The sequence below is a fragment of the Schistocerca serialis genome, chromosome 1, assembly GCF_023864345.2.
Source record: "Schistocerca serialis cubense isolate TAMUIC-IGC-003099 chromosome 1, iqSchSeri2.2, whole genome shotgun sequence".
Classification (NCBI taxonomy): Eukaryota; Metazoa; Arthropoda; class Insecta; order Orthoptera; family Acrididae; genus Schistocerca; species Schistocerca serialis.
Window position 1 is genome coordinate 313,131,907 of NC_064638.1, and position 24,915 is coordinate 313,156,821.

The window sequence follows — 24,915 nt, forward strand, 5'->3', positions numbered from 1 at the left end:
GGAAGGTGGTTCCAAATTATGCTGTTTAAACATTCATTTGGGTTGTGTGTCTGCCCATGCATACATTTCCTTAGAAAGTCAGGATGAGACAAGTCTCTGAAAATAGGTTTAATTGCTGTAATAATAGCAGCAGGGAGAGAATGCTTTTGAGAATAATATTCTCCAGTTGCCTGAGCCCTATTGTATTTGCATCACGAATTTTCTCCTGATGAACACAATCTATGACAGGGCTTATCATCAGTAGAGGAATTACGGAAGAATATGGTCCAAACATCTCTCTTCATTGACTCCATATTTTCTTTATTTCTCCTAATTGCCTCCCCATAGTATACCTGCAATTTTTCTAATTCAGTTTTAGTTCATCGACAGTGTCCGGTCAACAATTTTCCATCTTCTAATTTTATTCCTCTCGTATCAACAGTTAGTTTTCTCAGCCTTGTTCCCAAACGTTTTTGAACATGAGCTACACATTCTATTTTGCTAATAATGGCATCTCCCTATGGCTTATTGTTGTATGCCTTACTGTCACCATTGCCCAAATATTTGGTGTACCTCTTGTTTCTACGGAGCGATGAAATATATGTTGTACTCCATGAAATTCCATACCACCACTTGTTCCTCTAAAATTGGCCACACAGTTGTGTTCTTTATGTTCATTGGCTTTACAACATTTGCAATATTTAGACATTATCTCCACATCTACCACTTTACTGGTGTCTACAATCATGGCAGTCACTTCTCCATTCAGAGAATGTCCTCTTTTCTGCCAACTTCCATCAAGTGCAACTGCAATATCCAAACATCCATCATTTTCTTCCACTGCTTCCCTAGCAGCCAGTTTCATGCTTTTCTCACTGACCTCACATACGGCTTTCTCTAATATTGCAGTCAGTTTTTCAAATGTATTTAGTGGTTGATGTAAGTTCATCACTGAACAAAATGTTCCCCCTGCAGCCATGCCCTTGCAAATGGGTCATAAGCCATAAACTAATGTAGTATTGATTTCATAAGGGCCACTTGCATCTGGTTTTGAAGAACTCATAAATGAAATCATAGCCGAGCATGTAGTGCAAATTAAATCAAAAGCAATTGGTAGGCCTTTTCTCCCACTGGCACACTCACAAATTTTCACACTCTGTGACTCACCACATTGTCTACATTGTACAAATTTAGAAATTACATCTAATGATATTCTGGAATTTATAATAATGTTACTGCACCCCTTATCACTTACAGTAAATTCATTGTAAATCTCTTAAAATGGTGAGAGCTTCTTTGATGATGCACTTGTTCAAAAATAACAATTAGAAACATCGTTGCCAGGCGACATAACCTCTTGTACAGAAAGCTTTCTAAAGTTGTTTCCTCTAATTTGTCATTTCTTGAAAAATGCCTTTATGTTTCATCATTTTTAATAAGCACAGAAAAACACACGTAAACATGCACTGCAAACTTAAGTATAACAACTACTTGCAACCACACTTGAACAAAGATAGCTGTGAGTTTGAAAGAGTGTTGTTTACAAACAGCAGAAACAAAAGAATACCGACCATTGCATTCCAAGGATAGCCAACGCACTCTGGAGTAAAAAAAAAAAATCCCTAATGTGCAATGTAGGGGATATAAAGATCTAAAATATATGCAGAAAAGTGGGTGACAAAAGTAGGCATGGCACGTAAACACAGGTGGTAGGAAAATGCTCTTTAAATGCTCAGAAGAAGAAGAAGAAGAAGAAGAAGAAGAAGAAGAAGAAGAAAAAAAATATTCAGCAAAATCTTTACAAAGTACTTAAATAAAATGTTAATCTATCGAAACACAATGAAAACTGAAAATTTATTTTTCTCTACCTGAACCATGGTGTGGTCCCCTTAAGTATACATGCCCATACATCCAAAGATAACAGCTTAGCAGGTGAAGGAATGTATGATTTTTTTTTATGCTAAAAGAGCTTTTTTATTTTGTTCAGTTTTTTGCCACAGAGAAAATTGCACACTTATGATGTAAAGTCTTTAAAAATTAAAATAAATAAAATTGTCTAGTACCACCACAATGCCTACTTCCAAGGCATTTGTCAATGGAACAAGAGTAAACGTTCTATTCTGTTTGCAATAGACAAAAGCAAACCACTTCTACACAGCACTGTTATTTTATGACAGACACTGTGACAAATGCAAATACACAGAGCTTTTGTCCTATGGGGAAGCACTGTAAGCAATGTTGACAAATTAAGAATTATAGAAAGTATGGCTTCATGGCCAGTATTTGTGTTTTAGCTGATATTTGTTTTATAAGCATAAGCCATGGTCCAAGGCATGATGCTCTGCCTCCGTCTTCAGTTTCTAATGCTGGAGACAGCATCATAGGTTAAAACTCAGAAAGCACGTACAGCTTCAAGTAAACTTAGCAGTGCAAATCAATCATATATAACATTGTAACAGTTGCTTCATTACATCAGACCACAGCTCAATATCATGGAATTGTGCTAATTAACAGGGTTATTATTAAACTTTAGTACTTAAGCCTGTGTAGATGGAAAGCTATTTACTGTTTGGGTACTTTATAGGAATTATATTCAGACTGTTTACTGTGGGATTTGTGTTGTTAATAATGTTAGTGTCATGCCAGCAGGTGCTGGTGCTGGTATGGTGCCATGGGTTCAAAGTGAAACATCAAAGTGCATTACAGTTGCAGGCAAACAACCTGGGTCTGAACAATGTGAGCAAAGCTTTACTCGTGAAGATGTTTTATCAAAACAACAGCAATGATGGTGCTGCTCTTTGCGAGTATTAATGCGTTAAAAGAATGTGGTGAAGTGGTCCACCTCTTGCAGTGCGGCCAAAGAACGTGTTTCAGAAGTTCGGGAATTTCTTCTGACCAAGGTCGACAGCAATTCTGTCACATATTGTTTAAGTTGCTGTTGCCATGGCTGAGAATGCTGGACACTGTGTGTGATCTTCAAGCAGTGCACAAGCTGTGTCATGAAAGGAGAACATTCCATGGTACACTATTCAAAAAGTGCTGGTAACAATTGCAAAATTGTATCTATACAAACTGTCATGGTTGCAGGTGGTCATCATACTGAGCAACATTTGAACCATGGAACATAAAAACAGATGTTACCCCTCTAATTTGGAAATTAAAATGTGTTTCTTTCAATGTTTACTTCATTATTTCTCTTCTGCATGTCCTTAAAAATATTTGCACAATGTTTGATTGTCCTATGACATGTATTGCATGGCAGACAATACGTGGGAAATAAGATGGCCTAATCATCATTGGCCTTTTGTGACCTCACACTCTAGTGGTTTCTTGTAAGCCAAAGTTACCAACTGACCATTTCAAATTTTACAAAACAACATCCAGATAACCTGATTTACAGTCAGTCCTTTTTTTCCCCTATCCTCCTACATTATGTCCTTCAGTCATCATCCTATTATGTGAAAAATAATGTTTCTCGACAGATACAGTGAAGCCTGCATCACACAAATATGCTTGCATAAATAGTTGTATCTATTCTGATAATTAGTGATATTATTTTCTCTTGAGCTTTCCCCAGTTATTATTTAGTAACATAAGGCTATTGAAAAAATGTCTGCAGACTATTACAGAAGTGATTGTTCTGAAAGATGTATGTTGATGTAGTAACTATAAATTGATCTTATTCTGTAGATGAAATTTGTTTGGTGTAATTCTTTGCACAATGATGGCAAATACAGAAAAATTTCCTAAAACCAATGTAAAAATTATAGTCTTGAAATTAAATCCTGTAAAACATTTAAATATTTAAAACTGTTCCAACTAAATTGTGATTTCGTTTGCTGTATTTTGTCTTGGTGAAGTGATAACTTCTATTCAGAGATTTGGATATTCAAACAAGAATCATTTATTTATTTCATCATCACATTAAAATTTTATTAACACTGAATGTCATGGTTAATTAAATTACATAATTTATCTTTCACAGCAGTTTGGATTAAATAGTACATATATTAATGTGACACTTTGGTAGTAAATAATCTGTCACACCTTAGGAGAAAATTATACTCCAAGTGGTGTTGGACAGTGGCATGCAGATGGCAATTGTTGTCAACAAAAGTTGTAAACAAGACTCATTTTCTATCTCCAAATACTGTTGGCAGTCACTTCCATAAACTGCTATCACTAAAATTGTGAGAAAGTGGAGATGATAACCTATGTTCAGTAGTATTTGTGCTCACTAGTCATATTTCTTCATTTGAACACAAGTGTTGTTAATTTTATACTACTGGTCATTTTTATTTTAAGTTTTATTGAATCACCAATGAAGAATGGAAATAATGTTTGCTACATAGGGAATAAGGAGTGTTTTGAACCTTAATGACAATCCTGAAAAGTGATTAAAATTCTGTGGCAATATAATGCTCAAAATAGACATTTGCTGTAAACCAATGTCACAGTTGTCCACATGCATCCACAATTCTGCCCTAAAGCTTGTATTACAATGGTGAAATTATGATAGTCACATCTCGTAATTGCAAAACTAAAATTTCACCAGGAACATGTCATATGAAAATATTCATTCCACTCACCCATTCATGAATGAAATTAATAAATAAGAGTAGTATATTTAGGTACAGTCTTCATGTGAAAACATTATAATAACTGTTTGTCACATTGTTATAGCATCACAAGTAACTAGTTTTATGTCTGCAGCTGTTGGTTAATTGGCACAGACTAACATTCTGTTGCAATGAACAGACTTAAGCTATAATATAAGCAGCAGCTATGATAAACAGCTAGAATTACTACTACATTCACTTGCATGAAGTAGAGGCATGTTCAGTTGGTCCTGTCATCACACACTTTAATTACTTATGAGTTACACTTTGGAATATATACACGTCCATCTCACGTCAGGAAGACACTTCTCAGTTTACAGTACATTAAAACTGCAGAATTACAGTCCTGTTATAAATACTTAACTATCTAACACAATATTTAAACTGAAGATGCATTTCATACACTTACTTCAAAACCTGGCATAACATAACTAGTAATAAAATTTGTGTTTTTCTAGGTGTTATTTTCTACAGAAATATACTGAAAGGGATATTCAAAATGTGTAAGCTCTTCATGGAAGAAAGCTATGTAGGTTGATGAATTGAGTCTTTAGGACCAGCATCAGTTCCCACAAGAGAGCACCTCAACTACACAGGCACTTGCCTGCAGTTTTCATCACCTGCAAACTCAAAGCTCAATAGTATGGCCCATCTCGATGGCTGGTAGCTTCTTGGGAGCAGCTGCTGTTTTCGAATCCAGTTCCAGCTCTAACGTAAGACTCTCAACTTCTGCCTCGAGTGACTTCGTGCGACGGAACATCTGCACGTAGTTGAGCTGGAGTTGGCGCTGGTAACGCAGTACTTTCTCCTTTTCCTGGAAAAAGACATTTGAAGCTAGAGAGAGAGAGAGAGAGAGAGAGAGAGAGAGAGAGAGAGAGAGAGCTCTTTCTGATGTCATTTTCAGCACAATGTCTCAATGACCGATCTATTGGTATTCATTAAGTTGTGCCTGAGATGATATTAGATGTGATTTCTGCCTGGACTTTTGTATCTGCAGCTGCATATTAGAATTAGTTTTTCACAATGTGTCCAGAGTCAAGATCATGATCATGCACAACACCACCACCACATGTACTACTTCGATGGAAGTGTACCACATCAGCCATTGCGATATTCTCCAGAAGAATAGATTCTTAGATAAAAGTTGCTTTGTGGTATACCCTCTTGAAAGGATGAACGATGTAGTTATCCAAATGGGTCAGAAATCAGAAGTTTTGATTTGCATGTACAGACAGACAAATGATTTCATAAAAATTGGATGATTCATTAAAGAAAGTGCTTAACAAACCGAACAAGTCAATAATGTGTTTGTCCATCTCTGGTCCTTCCGAGAGCAGTTATTTGGCTGGACACTGATGCAGTTGTTGGATGTCCTCCTGAGGGATATCATGGAGAGCCCTGCCCATAACACTCCAGATCTTTTCAATTGTGGAGAGACCTGGCACACCATAAAGGGCAATGAAAAGGGGCATAGAATGTTATCGATGTACCACAGTGTTGTGAAGATGACAGCCAAAGAGACCCTGCTATGAAGTGAAATGACACCCCAGTCTGCAACTTCCAATTGTTGTGTCGTACAACGAGTGACGGTCCGGCTGGTAACATGCCACTTTCCTGGGTGTCTCAAGACACATCTTTGCTGGTCCCTGTGGCTCATCACTGAAGACAATTCTACACCAATCAATGAGATTCCTGGCTGAAGATGGGTCTGCAGATGCCCTGGACAGCGGTAGGCTACCAACCTGATTGTAGCCCACCCTACAACCCAACAACCAGGAGTGACTGACTGGGGTGCTATTTCCATTTCATTTCATTTCAAAGCAGAACCCCTTTGGTCATCATCTGTGGCACCCTTAAATCACAGCAATACTTCAACAGTATTTTATGTCCTGTTTTGTTGCCCTTCATTGCAAGCCATGCTGGTCTTCAATTTCAGCAAGGTAATGTGTGCCCACATACAGTGAGGGTTCCTACTGCTTGTCTTTGTATTTGGCAAATGCTGTCTTGGCCAGCAAGGTCACCAGGTCTCTCTGTAATTGAGATTGTTTGGAGTATTATGGGCAGAGCCCTCCAACCAGCTCAGAATGTAAATGATCCAACGTGCCAATTGGGCAGAATGTGGTGTAATATCCCGCAGGAGGATATCCACCAGCTCTGTCAATCAAGCTAAATAGGTGCTTGCATAAGGGCCAAAGGTAGACCAGCATGTTGTTGGCTTGCTTAATTTGTAAAGTTATTTCTCTTGGCTAAATCATTTTATCTGAAACTATAATCATTTGTTTGTGTGCACATGTACACCATGTCTACCAATTTTTACCCCATTTGGATAATTCCACCATTGTGCACCTTTTCTTAGAGATATATGTATTCTGTGAATTGCACTTGCATCCCGTAGGCTCTTTCAAATACATTTGCCACATTGATGGGACACTTGTCTGATTTTCCATGTACAAAATAGCATTGAAAAATAGTTACAATTTGATAATTAAACTTTTTTTACTTCTACATCATGGATTTACAAATCATGTCTCAGAGTACAATTTTGTAAAGTAGTAATTCTCATAGCAATAATGAATAGGTCAAAATAGAAGCTTTGAATCAAGTGGTATTAATATGGCTGAATAAAATTAATACAGCAGCCACAAACTGACTGACACAGCAAACTATAAATAAAATTAATAGTTAATGTTTTACAGTTATAAGGTGCACTATTTACTTTCCTTTCCAAGCAGGTATAAATAATGCATTCTATTTAAGCTTACAGTGAACCAAATCATGGCTGTTTCAAAAAATTAAGAATATTGCACTAATAGAATCTCAAAACTTCTGGACAGTGAACTAAATGCTAGATATTTTGAACTCGTATCTGTGATTATCAATGACTTACACTTTGTGTTAACCAGTATTTATTTGTAACAGTGAGCACCTGTTTTAGTTCAATTCTTCTTTTCATTTTGTCTTCTAGGTCTCTGCTTCTTCCAATAGCAAGCCACCATCTTCAAAATGATTATTGCATAGACTGTTGTTATTGCACCTTCTGTTTAAATTCCGTCAGTTTGCTGTCATCTATATATCTGTCTCAACGTCCTTTCACTACAATATTTTGTCTAGTACTTTCTCATGACATATGTATGTTATACATACTATGTAGACCTGTTCTTTGAACACACAGGTTCAGGAACTTTTTTGTTGTTCTTGGATGATTGTTACATCAAAACATTCACCTAGTGTTGCCTTCTCTACTATTGGAAATAATTTTATAGCTGTCATGTGTGAATTTGTCCCTTAAATAGTACAATTATTCATTTCTTTTGCAGTTTGCTATGAGGGCACAGGACAGAGATAACAATCAATATTGCCTAGAGACCAGCAGCCACATCTGACAAAGCAACAATACTGGTGAACAGCAGCTTCCACTGTCAAGTGCTACAATTCACATGACTTCAGTAAGACAGTTTTGAGTCTATGCGAGTTGACAACAATCACATCTATTCATTTTGCAAATAAACAAATTTTTTGAAACATGGTTCTCATTTGATTTCTAAATGTAAGCCTGCACAAGGATCTAAATCTCTTTTGATCTGATTTTCAACAGTTGTCAGATTTGTTCACGACACCTTCAAAAGACTTCTGTGTTTCAATTTGCTTATTCTTAGCAAGAATCTTTTGAATATGAGCTTATCAATTGCTCTTCATGTTCAACTAGATCTTTTAGTCTATAAAGAACAACAATATAATCATAGATCATCCCTTGATTCTTACTATTCCTCATAAATCGAAAGTGACACACACTACTTAATCCACATGAAAGGTTTTTCTGTTTTATTTGTGTTTCATTTATTAAAATAATATAATCACTTACTTGTAAATTATGCCCAAGTATTGAGGTCAAGACTGAAATCTAACATATAACAGTAGTTTGGCAAAAGTTTTCTCACACTGTCAACCAGGACTGTAATTACCTGCTTAAAAATTGGACCAAAATACAGATTTTGTCACCTAAAGTGATGTTAGGATTCCTTTATCTTTTGACAGGCATAGCAGTTCTGCAACTGCTTATTACTTGATTTCCTAATGTTAGTTCCTCTGATATTTTCCCATGAATGTGCATTTACTGCTCCTCTCTATCTTTACATGTAGTTTGTGAGTAGCTGAGTATTCCTAGATTTGTTAATAAAATATCAAACAGCTGCATACTACAAATGAAAAATGAAACATTTCACTGATACACAGTTCCAGGAGGCACCATTCTTCCACTTATTTGCCTTCAGTAGTTTTGCTTAACTCAATGGTTGAAGCATTAGCTACCTGAAGCATTGGCAGTTTTCCCATTTTCCTGCTAAGAGTAATATTTTACAAGGCAATTCTGACTCAGTAAATGAGACGCATTTGCTAATAATTTGAAATATATTAGCTGTAGCCAGTTGTCATGAGAGTCATTCTGGGATGGATCCCAATTATCTGGTAGGTGATTTCATTGTATGTGTGGAGCATAGCTGACAGATGTGTTGTGCGCTCTTTATCAGTGAAGTTATAGAGCACTTTGAGCATCCCAGCCTCCACTCACTCTATTCTGTATATCATTAAACGTGTCCATTCGTATATTTGTCTTGTCACTCTACAGCAAATGAAGCCTATTTTTGTAACTACAGTGCTATAAATATCTTAGAACTGCATTATGATACCAATAAACAAGAAAGTAACCAAGCATGTGCTTCATGACAAACTTAGCACATTGTTGAACACTGGTCTACCTTGTCAAATGTAGCAGATAGCAGGACTTTTAGTAAGTACTACGCAACACACCTGCGCCCAGGTGAGCCTCTCACTCTGAAATTGTGCGGCCAGGTCAGCCTCACGTGCTCGCAGCCGGGCCAGCTCCTGGGCTTGTGCATCCAACTGTGCACGTAGTGGCGCCACCTCTTCACGCTGCTGCCTCAGCTGGTCACTACGGCGCTCCAGCTCTGCACGCAGCTCACGCACCTCTGTTCGCAGCTGCACCACTTCTTGCCCTTTCGATGCCTGCTCACCCTGCCAAATCGACATGACTGGCTTAGAAACTTACCCACTTCTGAATGTGGTTTTATATGAATTAAAAATAAAATGAAGAGTTCAGGATGAGAGAAAGAATGGACAGAGAAATCACATGAGAAGGGCTAAGGAGTAAGGTAAGGTGGGCAGTGAAGAAATGAAATGGATGAGAATGACATAGTAGTTGGAGGGTGATGGGTAAGGAGGACAGGTTGAAGGAGAAAAGTGATTAAGGGTAAAACTTGATTCTATTATGAAGTGGAAAACAAGTATCATTAGAGTTAAAACTTTAATCAATTATGGATTTGACAAGCCTAAAGGGACAGGAAAAGAAGGGCAGGAGGAAGAAGAATAAAAAGGAGGAGGAGGAGGAGAGGAGGAGGGGGAGGAGGAAGAGGAGGAATAGGGTGAAACAAGAGGAGTGGGACACAGGACGAGTAGTGGGAAGCCACAGGAGATGAAAGGGAAAGAAAGAGGTAAGAAGGGGAGGGTGAATGGGATAGGGACAGTAAGGGAATGGCTGGGGAGAAAGAGTGGAGTGGTGAGATGGGATGTGGTGCCATGGGGGAATGGAGGCAAACAGTAGAGGGGGGGGGCAGGCAAAGGAGAGGATGGCGATGTTTGACGATAAGGTAAGAGAAATTTGTTGAGGAAATTTGAGGGGAGAGAGAAATGAGAAAAGTGGGGGGGGGGGGGGGGGTTACGTTGTGTGCAAAGCAAGTAGATGCACAAAGATGTGTGTGAATGGTGTGGAGAGAATATGGGTTTGAGGTGTTGAAAGACTATTGCTATAGGAAAATAGCTGTAGCATAGATTATCTGATACATATTTAAAAAATCTGGGATCATTTTACTTTTTAATGTAACTGAGAATCGCTGCAAGAAGGAGCCACATGATAAGCATCATAAACAGTGAAACTTCCTGGCAGATTAAAACTGTGTGCCCGACCGAGACTCGAACTCGGGACCTTTGCCTTTCGCGGACAAGTGCTCTACCAACTGAGCTACCGAAGCACGACTCACGCCCGGCACTCGCAGCTTTACTTCTGCCAGTACCTCTCTCCTGCAGGAGAGCTTCTGTAAAGTCTGTAAAGTTTGGAAGGTAGGAGACGAGGTACTGGCAGAAGTAAAGCTGCGAGTGCCGGGCGTGAGTCGTGCTTCAGTAGCTCAGTTGGTAGAGCACTTGCCCGCGAAAGGCAAAGGTCCCGAGTTCGAGTCTCGATCGGGCACACAGTTTTAATCTGCCAGGAAGTTTCATATCAGCGCACTCTCCGCTGCAGAGTGAAAATCTCATTCTGGAATCATAAACAGTAATTCTAATTCCAATACAAGAACTTTATCATTTAAAGTAGTTACAGCAATATCAAAATTCATGTATCTGTCGGTTCTGAACTGCAAATTTTCTTGGGAATTTCTCTGTATGAAACATTCTGAAGTCATCAATTTAGCCTGTTTGTTTACTAGAGATATAGTTGTGTTGAATTACTTTACTAACATATATAAGGGGACCTTTAAAAATAAGTTACACATGTTGTTGTGTTGTTGTGGTCTTCAGTCCTGAGACTGGTTTGATGCAGCTCTCCATGCTACTCTATCCTGTGCAAGCTTTTTCATCTCCCAGTACCTACTGCAACCTACATCCTTCTGAATCTGCTTAGTGTATTCATCTCTTGGTCTCCCTCTACGATTTTTACCCTCCACGCTGCCCTCCAATACTAAATTGGTGATCCCTTGATGCCTCAGAACATGTCCTACCAACCGATCCCTTCTTCTGGTCAAGTTGTGCCACAAACTTCTCTTCTCCCCAATCCTATTCAATACTTCCTCATTAGTTATGTGATCTACCCATCTAATCTTCAGCATTCTTCTGTAGCACCACATTTCAAAAGCTTCTATTCTCTTCTTGTCCAAACTATTTATCGTCCATGTTTCACTTCCATACATGGCTACACTCCATATGAATACTTTCAGAAATGACTTCCCGACACTTAAATCAATACTGGATGTTAACAAATTTCTCTTCTTCAGAAACGCTTTCCTTGCCATTGCCAGCCTACATTTTATATCCTCTCTACTTCGACCATCATCAGTTATTTTGCTCCCCAAGTAGCAAAACTCCTTTACTACTTTAAGTGCCTCATTTCCTAATCTAATTCCTCAGCATCACCCAACTTAGTTAGACTACATTCCATTATCCTTGTTTTGCTTTTGTTGATGTTCATCTTATATCCTCCTTTCAAGACACTGTCCATTCCATTCAACTGCTCTTCCAAGTCCTTTGCTGTCTGACAGAATTACACATATCTTGCACTAAAACAATAACACAATGAGAGTGGCATATATTCAGAAGAAAGTGCATGTTCCGTGTTTCCTGCAGACACTGTTCTACTGTGGTATGGGGGGAGTGAAATGCCACAGCCACTGGAAATGGTCTCTAGAGTTGAATTTTGTGTGACAGTACAACTCTTGTGTGTAAAATATCTAAATTACACATATATTCACAGTGAAATTCTGGTGATATATGGATGAAAATCTGTGTCATATCCAGTAGCAGTGAAATGTCAGCAATAATTCTACCAAACTACAGAGACAAGTGATGCTGATTGGAAAGGAAGGCATTCAACATAAACTGCAGATGACAATGGCAAGGCAATCAAGAAAACTTATTCCCACTAATCACAGATTTACTGATGAAAAAGAAGTTCACTCACTGGTTCTTTAGTAGTGCAGTTATCAAGGAGCAGATTTCTGTCATCAAGAAACTGAACGATTGGTATAATATTGTAACTGTAGTATACAGAGAGTTGGAACCTACATTAAAAAATAGTATCATGTACAGCCGTCATTTTGTAGTGCAGCATTCATTGAAAGTTACTTGGTCTGCCAAAATAATGTGCAACTTATTTTATGAAGTCCCCTAGTAGCTTACATTCCCAAACCCTCTCCACAAGTGCAAGACAGGTTGGCAGAGGCACTGTTGCTGCCACTTTTCTGCCCTTCAATATAATAATCAAAAATATGTTGGCAGGAATGAAAATAATCATTTTAAATAGTTTAAGATGGGCTACATGTGGTCTTCACACTAAGGATTCTATTGCTGAGGCTCTTCGGAATGTAGAAGAACTGGTGTTAGAAAGGTTGTTTGAAAGTATTGAGGGTGGTCCAAAGTTTAATTGTGCATGGAAAAAGGTGGGAGCAATTTCAATGATGAAGATGAAAAGTGGGATGGAGCTTTCGTTCCAAATGTGAGATGTCAGGACCATTACATTTGATAGGATGGGTACACAACTCCAAAGGAAATAAAGTTCCTGAAATAGGCATTGGAACAATACAAGAATTAGATGTAGTATTAAGATCAGTAAAAAATAGGAAGGCACTTGGATTAGATGGAGTGTATATGAATTTTATAAATGTAGTAGTATAATATGCATATCAAGAATTTTACACCTACTTAATAAATTCTGAAACAAATAGCTAGTTACCTCTCTCTTGGTCAATAGCTCTAATTAAAAATTGTTGTAAAGAGAAGAATGCAAAAATTACAAAGGCAACAGAGAAATTAGTCTGATGAACGCAGGATATAAAATCTATAGTACAATAATAAATAAAGAATTATAAACTATTACAGACTGTCAGCTAGGAGAAGAGGAAGGTGGATTTAGGAAAGAAAGATGGTGTGTAGATAATGTCTTGACCATCAGACAAACAATAAAACAAAAAAGAGAGAACTTTGAAACATATTCCACTTTTATAGGGTTTGATAATGTGTTCAACAGGGAAAACTGAATAAAATTGAGGAAAATACTAGAAAATGAGAGCTACCCACCACACATAATTTTGGTAACAAGCAGTCTGTACAGAAATACTAATTTTAACATAGGCGTGGGATTAAAAGAAGTGAAAGATGTCTATAAAATGTAGAACTTGGACAAGGGTTAGCTTATCTTGCACATTTTAGTAGTTACATATACTGACAACATTTTAAAGAAACAGAGACTGATGATAAACCTAGGATATAAAACATTTCTGTTTGCAGAAGATAAAATGATTCAAAAAATGAGACATTTACAGAAACATTACAATTTTAAAAGTTCCGTTAGTAAAATTAAAATTATGGCTTTTAGAAGAAAGGGTCTTCTCACATTGAAGATACTACTACAAAACATTTTGGAACAACTGAGGAATTTTAAGTGCCTTGGCTGTGACTTAAGCTTTTATAATGAGGAGGACATTGATCAAAAAGTCAGGAAGCTTCAATCTGCATGGGGATCATTCAAAGAACTTTTAAAAATAAAGGTAGAAGAGAAAGTAAAATGACATTTTATGTAGCTGTGTCTGTACCTAACTGCTTTATGGCAGCGAAAACTGGTGCTGACTCAAAAGCAAGTGAGTAAAATACAGTCGGCAGAAATGAGACTTAACGGGTGTTAAAGGATATACAAAATGGACAGGATACGAAATGAAGATATTAGGAAAGAACGAGCAAACCACTGGTTCCTAAAAGAATTGGTCTCTGCTATGTAAGCCAAGTTAAAGCTTGTATTTACGTTACAAACGAGTTACTGCGTTAAACATTTGACGCTATGTTTGTAAGCGAGAAGTAATTTAGACCAAGTTTAAAATTAAAGTTCGTTGAAAGTCGCTAAGTGATATCATCATCAGACACTGGATGAGTTTAGCCTGGGTAATTTGCACTCCGTTTTAAATATTAGTTTTTCAATCCTCTCAATGTTTAAGAAGTCATACGTCCAGCACTATCGTACAATTATACAATTTTCTACGTGTATTTAGTGATATATGTGTATACTGCCCCCAAAAAGTGTTCCGAATAGCGTTAACACGTCATGCAGAAGTTTAACTGCATGAGAATTGAAAAGATAGTAAGGAACAAACCTTTTCTTTCATCATTTCGTGGGGAATGTCAGCGAGAAAATGCTTGAGTTGAGGATAATGTTTGTTGTAAGTCGCGAAGTGTCGTCATTCTCAAATATCAGGTCAATATAGTCTGGATACTTTGAGCGCTGTCTGAAGGGGTATACACATTTCTAACTGTAATACTTTTATTGTGTTAGAGGTTTAACATAAGATTGTAACTGCTAAATGAGCAGATTACGACAGAGTTAAAACTTTTTAAATTCGGTGAATAATCGTACGAAACACTGGATATCAAATTTTTGCTGCCACTGGAAGGTTTTACACAAACAACTTGCAACTAGGATTGTGCTCTATTAAGCATGAACCGAGTTACCTTTTTAGTAATACAGTGTGTTAGGAAATTTCCCTCACAAACTTCTAGGACTTGTAGAGGGGCGTGAATACATAATATTTTGAATAGGAACCCATGTCCGGAAATGTGCCGTTTCCATTCAGATGATTCACTCATCCACTTCTGCTGAGGAAATGAATTAGGTAACAATTTGAAAGGAAACTAAACGCTACATCCTTTTATCATTTAAGCACATTTGTTTGTATGAACACTGTAACATTACCTGTTTACAGTATTGCACCTAAAAACCCTCATCGTACTGCACGTACTGAGCAGTACTGATGTATTACAGCTGCGGCTCGATGTTACCCGACATTGTCCCTACGAATGATATCCTGGTACAAGTGTGTACTTGGTGTCTCTTCAACTTCTAGTGCAGTAGCAAAACCTCGTCCCAGCAGACCTTTGTCTCCACAGGAGCCTCCGAAATTAAACGTTCGATAAGACCTCACATCCGCTGTACGTCTAACGTAGTAAACGTCGTCCTGTCTAATCTGTGGCCTACCAGGAAAAGCAACTCAGACTTTTTCCCTCAGAAGACGAGAACGCATTACTCATCTGAACTGAAACCAACGTAGAACAGAAACAATGTTTCCAGACATTGGTTCCTATTCAAAATTTACTCTCTCCTCTACTAGTCCTAGAAGTGTGTAATGGGAATTTTCGAACACCATGTGCATATTAAACAGTCAGTAAACAGTAAAATATTAAATAACAGAATTTGACCAATCATTTGGAAAGAATGGGAAATACCAGTATACGCCAAAGGGAAGAAAAGCTGGAAGACGAACCAGGACATGCTATAGACAACTACGCTACTGGCCACTGAAATTTATACACCACGAAGATGACGTGCTACAGACGCGAAATTTAACCAACAGGAAGAAGATGCTGTGATATGCAAATGATTAGCTTTTCAGAGCATTCACACAAGGTTTGTTCCGGTGGCGACACCTACAACGTGCTGACCTGAGGAAAGTTTCCAACCGATTTCGCATACACAAACAGCAGACCGGCGTTGCCTGGTGTAACGTTGTTGTGATGCCTCGTGTAAGGAAGAGAAATGCGTACCATCACGTTTCAGACTTCGATAAAGGCCGGATTGTAGCCTATCGCGATTGAGGTTTATCGTATAGCGACACTGCTGCTCGCATTGATCGAGATCCAATGACTGTTAGTAGAATATGGAATTGGTGGCTTCAGCAAGGTAATACGGAACGCCGTGCTGGATTCCAACGGCCTAATGTCACTAGCAGTCGAGATGACAGGCATCTTATCCGCATGGCTGTAACGGATCGTGCAGCTACGTCTCGATCCCTGACTCATCAGATGGGGACGTTTGCAAGACAACAACCATCTGCACGAACACTTAGACGACGTTTGCAGCAGCATGGACTATCAGCTCGGAGACCATGGCTGCGGTTACCCTTGACGCTATATCAGAGACAGGAGCACCTGCGATGGTGTACTCAACGACGAACTTGAGTGCACGAATGGCAAAACGTCATTTTTTCGGATGAATCCAGGTTCCGTTTACAGCACCATGATGGTCGCATCCGTGTTTGGCGACATGGCGGTGAACGCACATTGAAAGCGTGTATTCGTCATCGCCATACTGGCGTATCATCCGGTGTCATGGTATGGGGTGCCATTGGTTACACGTCTGTCACCTGTTGTTCACATTGACAGCACTTTGAACAGTGGACGTTACATTTCAGATGTGTTACGACCCGTGGCTCTATCCTTCATTCGATCCCTGCGAAACCCCACATTTCAGTATGATAATGCACGACCGCGTGTTGCAGGTCCTGTACGGGCGTTTCTGGATACAGAAAATGTTCGACTGCTGCCCTGGCCAGCACATTCTCCAGATCTCTCGCCAATTGAAAACGTCTGGTCAACAGTGGCCGAGCAACTGGCTCGTTACAATACGCGTCACTACTCTTGATGAACTGTGGTATCGTGTTGAAGCTGCATGGGCAGCTGTACCTGTAGACGTGATCCAAGCTCTGGATTCAATGCCCAGGCGTATCAAGGCCGTTATTACGCCCAGAGGTGGTGGTTCTGGGTACTGATTTCTCAGGATCTATCCACCCAAATTGCTGTGAAAATGTAATGACATGTCAGTTCTAGTATAATATATTTGTCCAATGAATATCCGTTTATCATCTGCATAATTCTTGGTTTAGCAATTTTAATGGCCAGTAGCGTATTAAGCCGTAATTGGCAAGCTAAGCGTTGCAGATCAAGAAAGGGGAGGAGAGCGATGAGTAGATATCAAGAACGATTTCACAGTCTGCAAAGGGAAGGCAGTTGAAGTTAGTGTGGCGATGTAAGAAAGATGAGGCGTCACGACGGAGATGTGATTCTCAATTATGTGAGTGTGTCGTGATGGACGTCGATTTCGCAGGAAACAGGAGTGGCTTGTCAAGGCGTGGAAAATCTACCAGTTGGTGTTGGACACAGAGGTGTGAGGATGCGCGGATGAGGAAGCAGGGCGGAGTGCGTGCAGGGGCTGCGGAGTGCGGACCTGCGCGTCCTTGAGCTGCGCCTTGAGCAGCGCCAGCTCGCCCGTCTTGTGGCAGAGCCCCCACTCGGTCTCCTCGAGGCGGGCTCGCAGCAGCGACACCTCCTGGCGCAGCTCGGCCGCCTCGCGCGCCGACCCGTCCGCCTCCTCCACCAACCGCTGCTTCTCCTGCTGCAGCTGCAGACACAGGCACAGGCGCGCCGTTGTCACCTCCGTACCACTCTCATCAAGAAAATGCTAGCTGATTGCATCGGGAACATAGAATGCACAGATTGTGTGGAGTTCCAATCTTCGTAACAGAGTGGCGTCTCATAATTACCCTGACACAGCCAGAAAAAAAATTAGTACACCCTTTTAGAGGTTTCCAATAACTGACCGTTTCTTGTTGCAACATTGTATGTGGAGTACATGCCATCTGCGCCCCACTATCCCATGACATTTGCCAACTCAGTCTACTACAGGGTGCACTGTCATTAACTACCAGTGGATGCTAGCGATCCGTTTAAAAATGGCTACAGAGCCGAAATTGCATTAGGGGTTATACCAGGTGGCGTAGATAAAAGTAGCCCGTGTAACTATAAAGGAAATTCAGTGAAATTACAAAAACGAAGAGCTGAAATGCACTTGTCATTTATTTACAATGTAACTACAGTGAAAAATACATTTGCAACATCAATAAACAACTGTGCACTGCTAAGCATATTTATGTAGTCCTACAAATGGTTCAAATGGCTCTGAGCGCTATGGGACTTAACATCTGAGGCCATCAGTCCCCTAGAACTTAGAACTACTTAAATCTAACTAACCCAAGGACATCATACACATCCATCCCCGAGGCAGGATTCGAACCTGCGGCCGTAGCGGTCACGCGGTTCCAGACTGAAGCGCCTAGAACCGCTCGGCCACACCGGCCGACTATGTAGTCCTACACCCAGCATAAACTTCGGATAGTTTAAGTGTCCCCACCGGAAAGAAAGTTACATGATGCTACATGCGGCCAACGTGGTGGCCGTAAATGTTTGCAGACAGTTTGTTCGTCAGTGAAGACATCATGGACTCGTTCTTGGGATACCTTAGACCTGTGCCATGTTTGCCCATCTTACAGTAAAAAGCAGTATTGTCTTCCACATTCGGTGAGTTGAGCACAAAAGTATCAAAAATTTTGATATATGCAACCGTGTTGAGGGTAGTGTTAAAAAATATCGATCCAATGATGCGCGTTCCTATTGCACCGCACCAAACGCCGATTTCTTCATCACGGATTGGCTGCTGACTCGAAAGTATTAGAGACGGGTCTCCGTTGCCGAGTGCCTCGTTTTCTTTGAATTCCAATGACTGGAAAGAGAGACCATCCATCACTCACGATGTAGTGGAAAGGGTCTAACAAACCACTGTTGATGTTATTCAAACGGCACATGAAATAATCTAAATGTTTCTGATCGTCGTTGGCCCGCAATTACTGCACAGCTGTCATACTATATGTCTCGAAAGTAAGACTTTTCAATATCAGCTGCCCCCCCCCCCCTATTTACATGCGCACGTTGGACGAATTTAGTGTAGCGTTCAAATGGTTCAAATGGCTCTGAGCACTATGGGACTTAACATCTGAGGTCATCAGTCCCCTAGAACTTAGAACTGCTTAAACCTAACTAACCTAAGGACATCACACACATCCATGCCCGAGGCAGGATTCGGACCTGCGACCGTAGCGGTCGCGTGGTTCCGGTATGAAGCGCCTACAACCGCTCGGTCACTCCGGCCGGCAGTGTAGGGTTCTTTGGGCTCTCCAACAACGTCTGGTATGCGAACTGAAAGAATTCTTGTCGTTTTACATTTTGCACAGCTCGGTGAGTGTACCAATTTTTATACAGACACTGTATTGCTCTCTTTGCTGGTAGTCCTGCATAGGGCACCTGACCCCGAAAATTTCGCAAGTTTGCTTAATCGAACCTGTTTTTACATATGATTCCAGAATTTCAATTCTTGCTTCTATCGAGAAAGTAATTTTGCAGACCGCAGAGAGAAATGTCTAACTTCAAGAATGAAATGAACCGAAATGCTGAGAGAAGAAGGCTAACAATCGATTATTGCAAAAAAATGGCTCTGAGGACTATGGGACTCAACTTCTGAGGTCATTAGTCCCCTAGAACTTAGAACTAGTTAAACCTAAGGACATCACAAACATCCATGCCCGAGGCAGGATTCGAACCTGCGACCGTAGCGGTCCTGCGGTTCTAGACTGCAGCGCCTTTAACCGCACGGCCACTTCGGCCGGGATTATTGCATAAAAGTGTCCATTGTTGTTAGCTGTTTATGCCAGAAGTCGAAATACTGCACACGCATTTAAAGGGGAGGTGGACTACCTTAACCTACGCCACGCTGTACAGTGCCACACGTCGGACCCCCAAAAAGGGGACAAATTCGGGCTGTGTGGGTACGCGCCACAGTGGAGGCAGTGAGATAGAGGGGAGGGTACCTGGTAGGTCTGCGTCATGAGCGTCTGCTCGAGCTTGTGGGCGCGCTGTGCGCCGGCGCGCAGGCGGTTCTCGTGCGCGCTCTTGAGCCTGCGCAGCTCGCGCTCCCAGACGCGCTCCTTCTCCTGGTAGACGCGGAAGATGACCTGCTCGTTGTGCTCCATGGCGTGCCGCAGGTGCGCCAGCTCGGAGTCGCGGTCGCGCAGCGCCGCCTCCAGCTCGGCGACGCCCGAGTCGGAGGGCGAGGGCGCCAGGTCGAGCAGCGAGCCGCAGCCGCAGCCGCCGCCGACGCTGCCCGCGCCGCCGCCCGCCAGCGACGACGCCTTGCTGCCCGCGCTCGCGCTGCTGTGGCTGCTGCTGCTGCTGCTGCTCAGGCTGCTGCCGCCGCTGCTGCAACGCGCACACAGACACACCGCTCAGACAACTCCGTCTCGACACTATCACCGAACGCGCAGTGCAGCTTGAAGAGGACCTCTTGTTGCTCGGCTGCTGATCGACGTTGCATCGACTCGACCACTTATTGATGTCCCCTGCAGAAATAATGATCCATGTTGCCTGTATACATGTCCATAACTGCCAAAATGTTTACGGTGCAGAATTGTGAGCATGGACCTCTCGATTATGTGTTATAAATTTTCGATAGTATTCGTGTCAGGCGATCGGTATGGTCATATCAATCGCTCGAACTGTCCAGAATATTTTTCTAACACATAGCGAGCAATTGTGAGCCGGTGACATGGCGGATTGTCATCCATAAAAATTCCACAGTTATTTGGGTACATGAAGTACGAGGCGTGTTTTTTAAGTAAGTGCGGTTTTGAAATTAAAAGACGCGCTAAGATATCTCAATTTTATTTTTACAAGAAAGCCTGTACCTTAAACTACGCACTGACGCCATTGTAGTCTGATTCTTCCTTGTTTACGTTGTGTACTGAGTGTTTAAGATGCCTCCGATAATCGCGAGTCCCGCCGACTATGAAGTAAGGGCTGTTATAAGATTTCTTAGTGCTAAAGGCCTACAACAGATCGCTATTCATCGTGATATCTGCGCAGTTTACGGTGAAATCATTATGAGTGATGGAATGGTAAGAAAGTGGGTGAGAGCATTTAAAGATGGCCGCACAAATGTGCATGATGAACAACGGAGTGGCCGTCCTTCGGTCGTTAATGAAAGTTTGGTGCAGGAAGTGGACAATAAGGTAAGAGAAAACAGACGCTTTACGATTTCCTCCTCTCGGGATGACTTTCCTAATGTTTCTCGTTGTGTTTTGTATGGCATTGTGACCGAGCACTTTAATTACCGAAACTTGTGCGCACGTTGGGTACCGAAAATGTTGATGGATGTACACAAAACCAAACGTTTAGACAGTGCGTTGACTTTCCTTGAGCGATACCACAACGACGGTGACGATTTCTCAAGCCAAATTGTTACGGGCGATGAAACATGGGTGGCCTACGCCACACCAGAATCAAAGCAACAGTCCATGGAAGTTGAGCAAGAGCATCGTTTTGCTGCAAGACAATGCCCGTCCGCATGTGGCGAGTTGTAAAACAATAAACTGGTAGCCAAGATCGCAGGAATTCTTTTTATTCCATGATTACCGGTTTCGGCGAAACTGAAGCCGCCATCATCGGATCTTAGGACACATACACGTTGTATTTTTGCTGGAGCCCTGAAGACAGAACAGATTTTATGCCTCTTTAGAGGCCAATACATCTTTCCTCTACTGATCCACAGAATGATAAAAAACGCAAGCTTATTCGTGTCGTCCTCAAGGGCCTTCTGCTATCGTGTCTTCGAAAAGATGGCTTGAGAAATCTGACTGTTGCTGTAGTCGCTTTTCTTTAATACTTAGCGTAAGCAACTCAGTTTTTCTGCGCGTTTTTGTCGTTTAAGATGGCTTCCACTAGATGCTCCAAGATCTTCAGAACAGAACTTTTCTGCGAGGCGTGGTGGCAGCTGATAACATGCAGGTATCGGTCGGTGTGCGCAGGTTTCAAGTAAACATCGTGGCTGAGACACGCGCTTGTTTCTCTTCTCAGTATTGAACTTTATGCTGTCATTGTTGATGTGGTCCAAGGAATCTCCCAGCATTTCACGTGCATGAGACGAGACAACGAACGTGTCGTTGATGAAACGATGAAAGCAACTAGGCTTTGCAGGAGACGTGTCCAGGACGATGTCCTCAGAGTTCTCCATAACAGGTTACCAATAACAGGAGCTAATGGGCTTCTCATCGCGATGGCGTCCGTCTGGTTAAAATATTCGTCATACAAAAAACACGGCGACGTCAGATCGTTCCTCCGGCATCAACCAAACCTCCGCGGCACAGTCGGCTACTTCCACATTGGCGGCTGCGTTGCCCTTGTCAGCTGGTACGACTACGACGAGAGGATCGTCTCGGGATTCGCTAAGATCATTATGCTCAGCTCTAGTGCTTGAGGTCGGCGGCTTATTTTTAAAGAATTCGTCTCGTCTTTCGCAAATTTCTTCTGCAGTTTCACTGGGCGTCTTGTGAACTGCTTGTTCTACGCCACTTACTATGTCAGCCAAAGGCAAACTCTGCGGCGTTGGTGCAAAATTAAGTCCCTTCATAAGAGCCGACATGGCACCTGCGTCGATGTTTCTCGTCGTCGTGTTGATAAAGGTGCGTTCTGTTGTTTTACGTTCTGTCCAATGCTGTTGCTGGGGAAGCCGGTTGAATTTCCCTTTTGGCGTTTTCACGTTTTCCCTGTGATGACGTTTGTTGTGTTACTGTGGCTGCATCAATCCATTCCCAATAGAAAGCTAAGACTGACTGTCAGCTTCAGGTGGGCGACCATTAGCTCGCGGCCGTTTGTATCCAACTGCTTCCAGATTTGATGTATTCTCTTTCCCAGTAGGGCGAATGTGGCACGACGAAATATTGTCCTGGCCGCAGCTGTGTTGATATGGTGGCTCACGACGGCAAAACGTAGAATCGTTTTTTCACGGTAGCGTAGTAGAACGGCTAGAGAACTTAATAAATTAGCCATCTTAACACGCAGCTTCCTCAGGCGTTAAACCCGCCCTCACATTTCTTCCCTGAAGAGATACTGAATATACGTATGCATGATTTCGCGGCTATATATATATATATATATATATATATATATATATATATATATATATGAGCACTGACGAAGTTCTCTGGAGCTTCGAGTCGCGTTAAATGGTTTAAAAGTCACGAGTTTTCGGCCAAGTACACTTCGGCAGCTGTCTTATTTTAAATCACTTTATGTGGCTGGAAGCTTGAGAAAATTTTATCATTATTTGAACAGTTTGCTGAAATTATGACCTGCGAGTCTGGAATCATTACGTTGAATGTCAGAGGTATAGTTAGCAGTGATTCAGTCTATTCACGGATCATTAGGAGGAACAGTATAGGCGTTCTTAGTGTCTTCCATTGGCGGAACATATTTTAACAGTTTCAAAATCATACCATGGACAGTTACAGCGAATGATTAATTTAGAAAAGCAATACAGCATTGTCAAGGAAGTATTACTTGCAAAATGTCTGTAAATGAAGTAAAATGATCAGTACTCTTATCATACCAAAGTAATATTTTTCCATCTAAATTTTCAGAAACTTCAAGGTTCATAAAATGTTCAAATGTGTGTGAAATCTTATGGGACTTAACTGCTAAGTTTATCAGTCCCTAAGCTTACACACTACTTAACCTAAATTATCCTAAGGACAAACACACACACACACACACACACACACACACACACACACACAAACGGGCGCGCGCGCGCCCGCCCGCACGCCCGCCCGCCCGAGGGAGGACTCGAACCTCCGCCGGGCCCAGCCGCACAGTCCATGACTGCAGCGTAAGGTTCATAAAGAGACATTTTGAATGGTGTTCACTCAAATAACTATCCCTCGCCCATCTTCGATCGCTGAAAACTAAAACAAAAGGAGCTAAGAGGGACGTTACAAGGTGTACGTTATAGGGGCAAATGAGTAATGTACAATATGTACAAGAACCAACGATAATAATGGAAGACCGAGAGCGACTTTCTCCAATTAAAGAGGCTGCAGATAGAGATGCTGTCTTCGCCTCTACTGTTCAACCTATGCATCGAAGGAGCCATGACTGAAATAAAAGAAGGGTTCAAAAGTGGGATTAAAACTCAAGGTCAAAGGATACCAGTGATAAGAATCGTTGCTCATATGGCTTTCCTCTCTTTCTAATGGAAACAGAATGTACATTGAGAGTAAACCGATGAAAGACGAATGTAATCAGCAGCAGTAATGAAATTAGTGAGAAACTTGCCATCAAAACGGGGGACCACAAAGTATTGGAATTGGACGATCTTGGATGCAAAATAACACGAGACGGGCGAAGCAAGAACACAAAAAGCAGACCAGCATGGCAAAGAGAGCATTCATGACCAATAATATCAAACATCGGCCTTAATTTGATAAATTTCTGAGAGCGCAGCACTGTTCGTAAGCCAAACATGGACTGGGCGGCAAATCGGAAGATTCAATGAATTTCAGATGTTTTTCTATACGAAGATGTTCAAAATTGGGTAGACTGACGGAAAATCAGGCGTAGATCGGCTAGTAGTCACGTTTGGAAGGGGTTGCAGTGTCACAATAATGTTTAGCGATGAATGTACGATGTTCAAGAAAGCAGCATAACTTATCTCTGGGAAGAACGCTGTTGCGTTCGTGTTACATGGATCAATACCGAAACTGAAGTGGTGGAAATAAAGTATTAACAGGAGTTTTTCCAACTTCACGTTCCATTTTTATGCACACGTGAACAAAAGCCTTCATGAATAGATCCTTGTGTTGGACAGTTGTATCCGGAAAGGAGCGAAGAGTGCTATACCTGGAATGATGTATCAGTACGGCAGTGAACAAGTAGAGAGGACTCTTAATGTTTTCATATGTTTTCTACTGTTGTAAGTAATTCACCTTTACTGCACTGGGACAAAGATTAAGCGCAATGCACGAGCAGTGAACAAGATCCTTGACTCTGTGTTTAG

The 24,915-nt window shown here is 41.2% G+C and overlaps 1 protein-coding gene across 3 annotated transcripts in view; it reads right to left on the bottom strand.

Annotated features, from left to right (window-relative positions):
* Positions 1–3,865: 3,865 nt before the first annotated feature.
* The window catches only part of LOC126469658 (leucine zipper putative tumor suppressor 2), a 1,134,623-nt gene continuing 1,113,573 nt past the window's right edge, over positions 3,866–24,915 (bottom strand). For all 3 annotated transcript variants that reach the window (XM_050096795.1, XM_050096804.1, XM_050096811.1), the window contains 4 exons: positions 19,898–20,285; positions 17,425–17,598; positions 9,405–9,629; positions 3,866–5,412 (listed from right to left, as the gene is read on the bottom strand). In XM_050096795.1, coding sequence (XP_049952752.1) covers positions 5,227–5,412; positions 9,405–9,629; positions 17,425–17,598; positions 19,898–20,285 — 973 coding nt within the window. In that variant the 3' untranslated portion in view covers positions 3,866–5,226. The remainder of the gene's footprint in view (positions 5,413–9,404; positions 9,630–17,424; positions 17,599–19,897; positions 20,286–24,915) is intronic.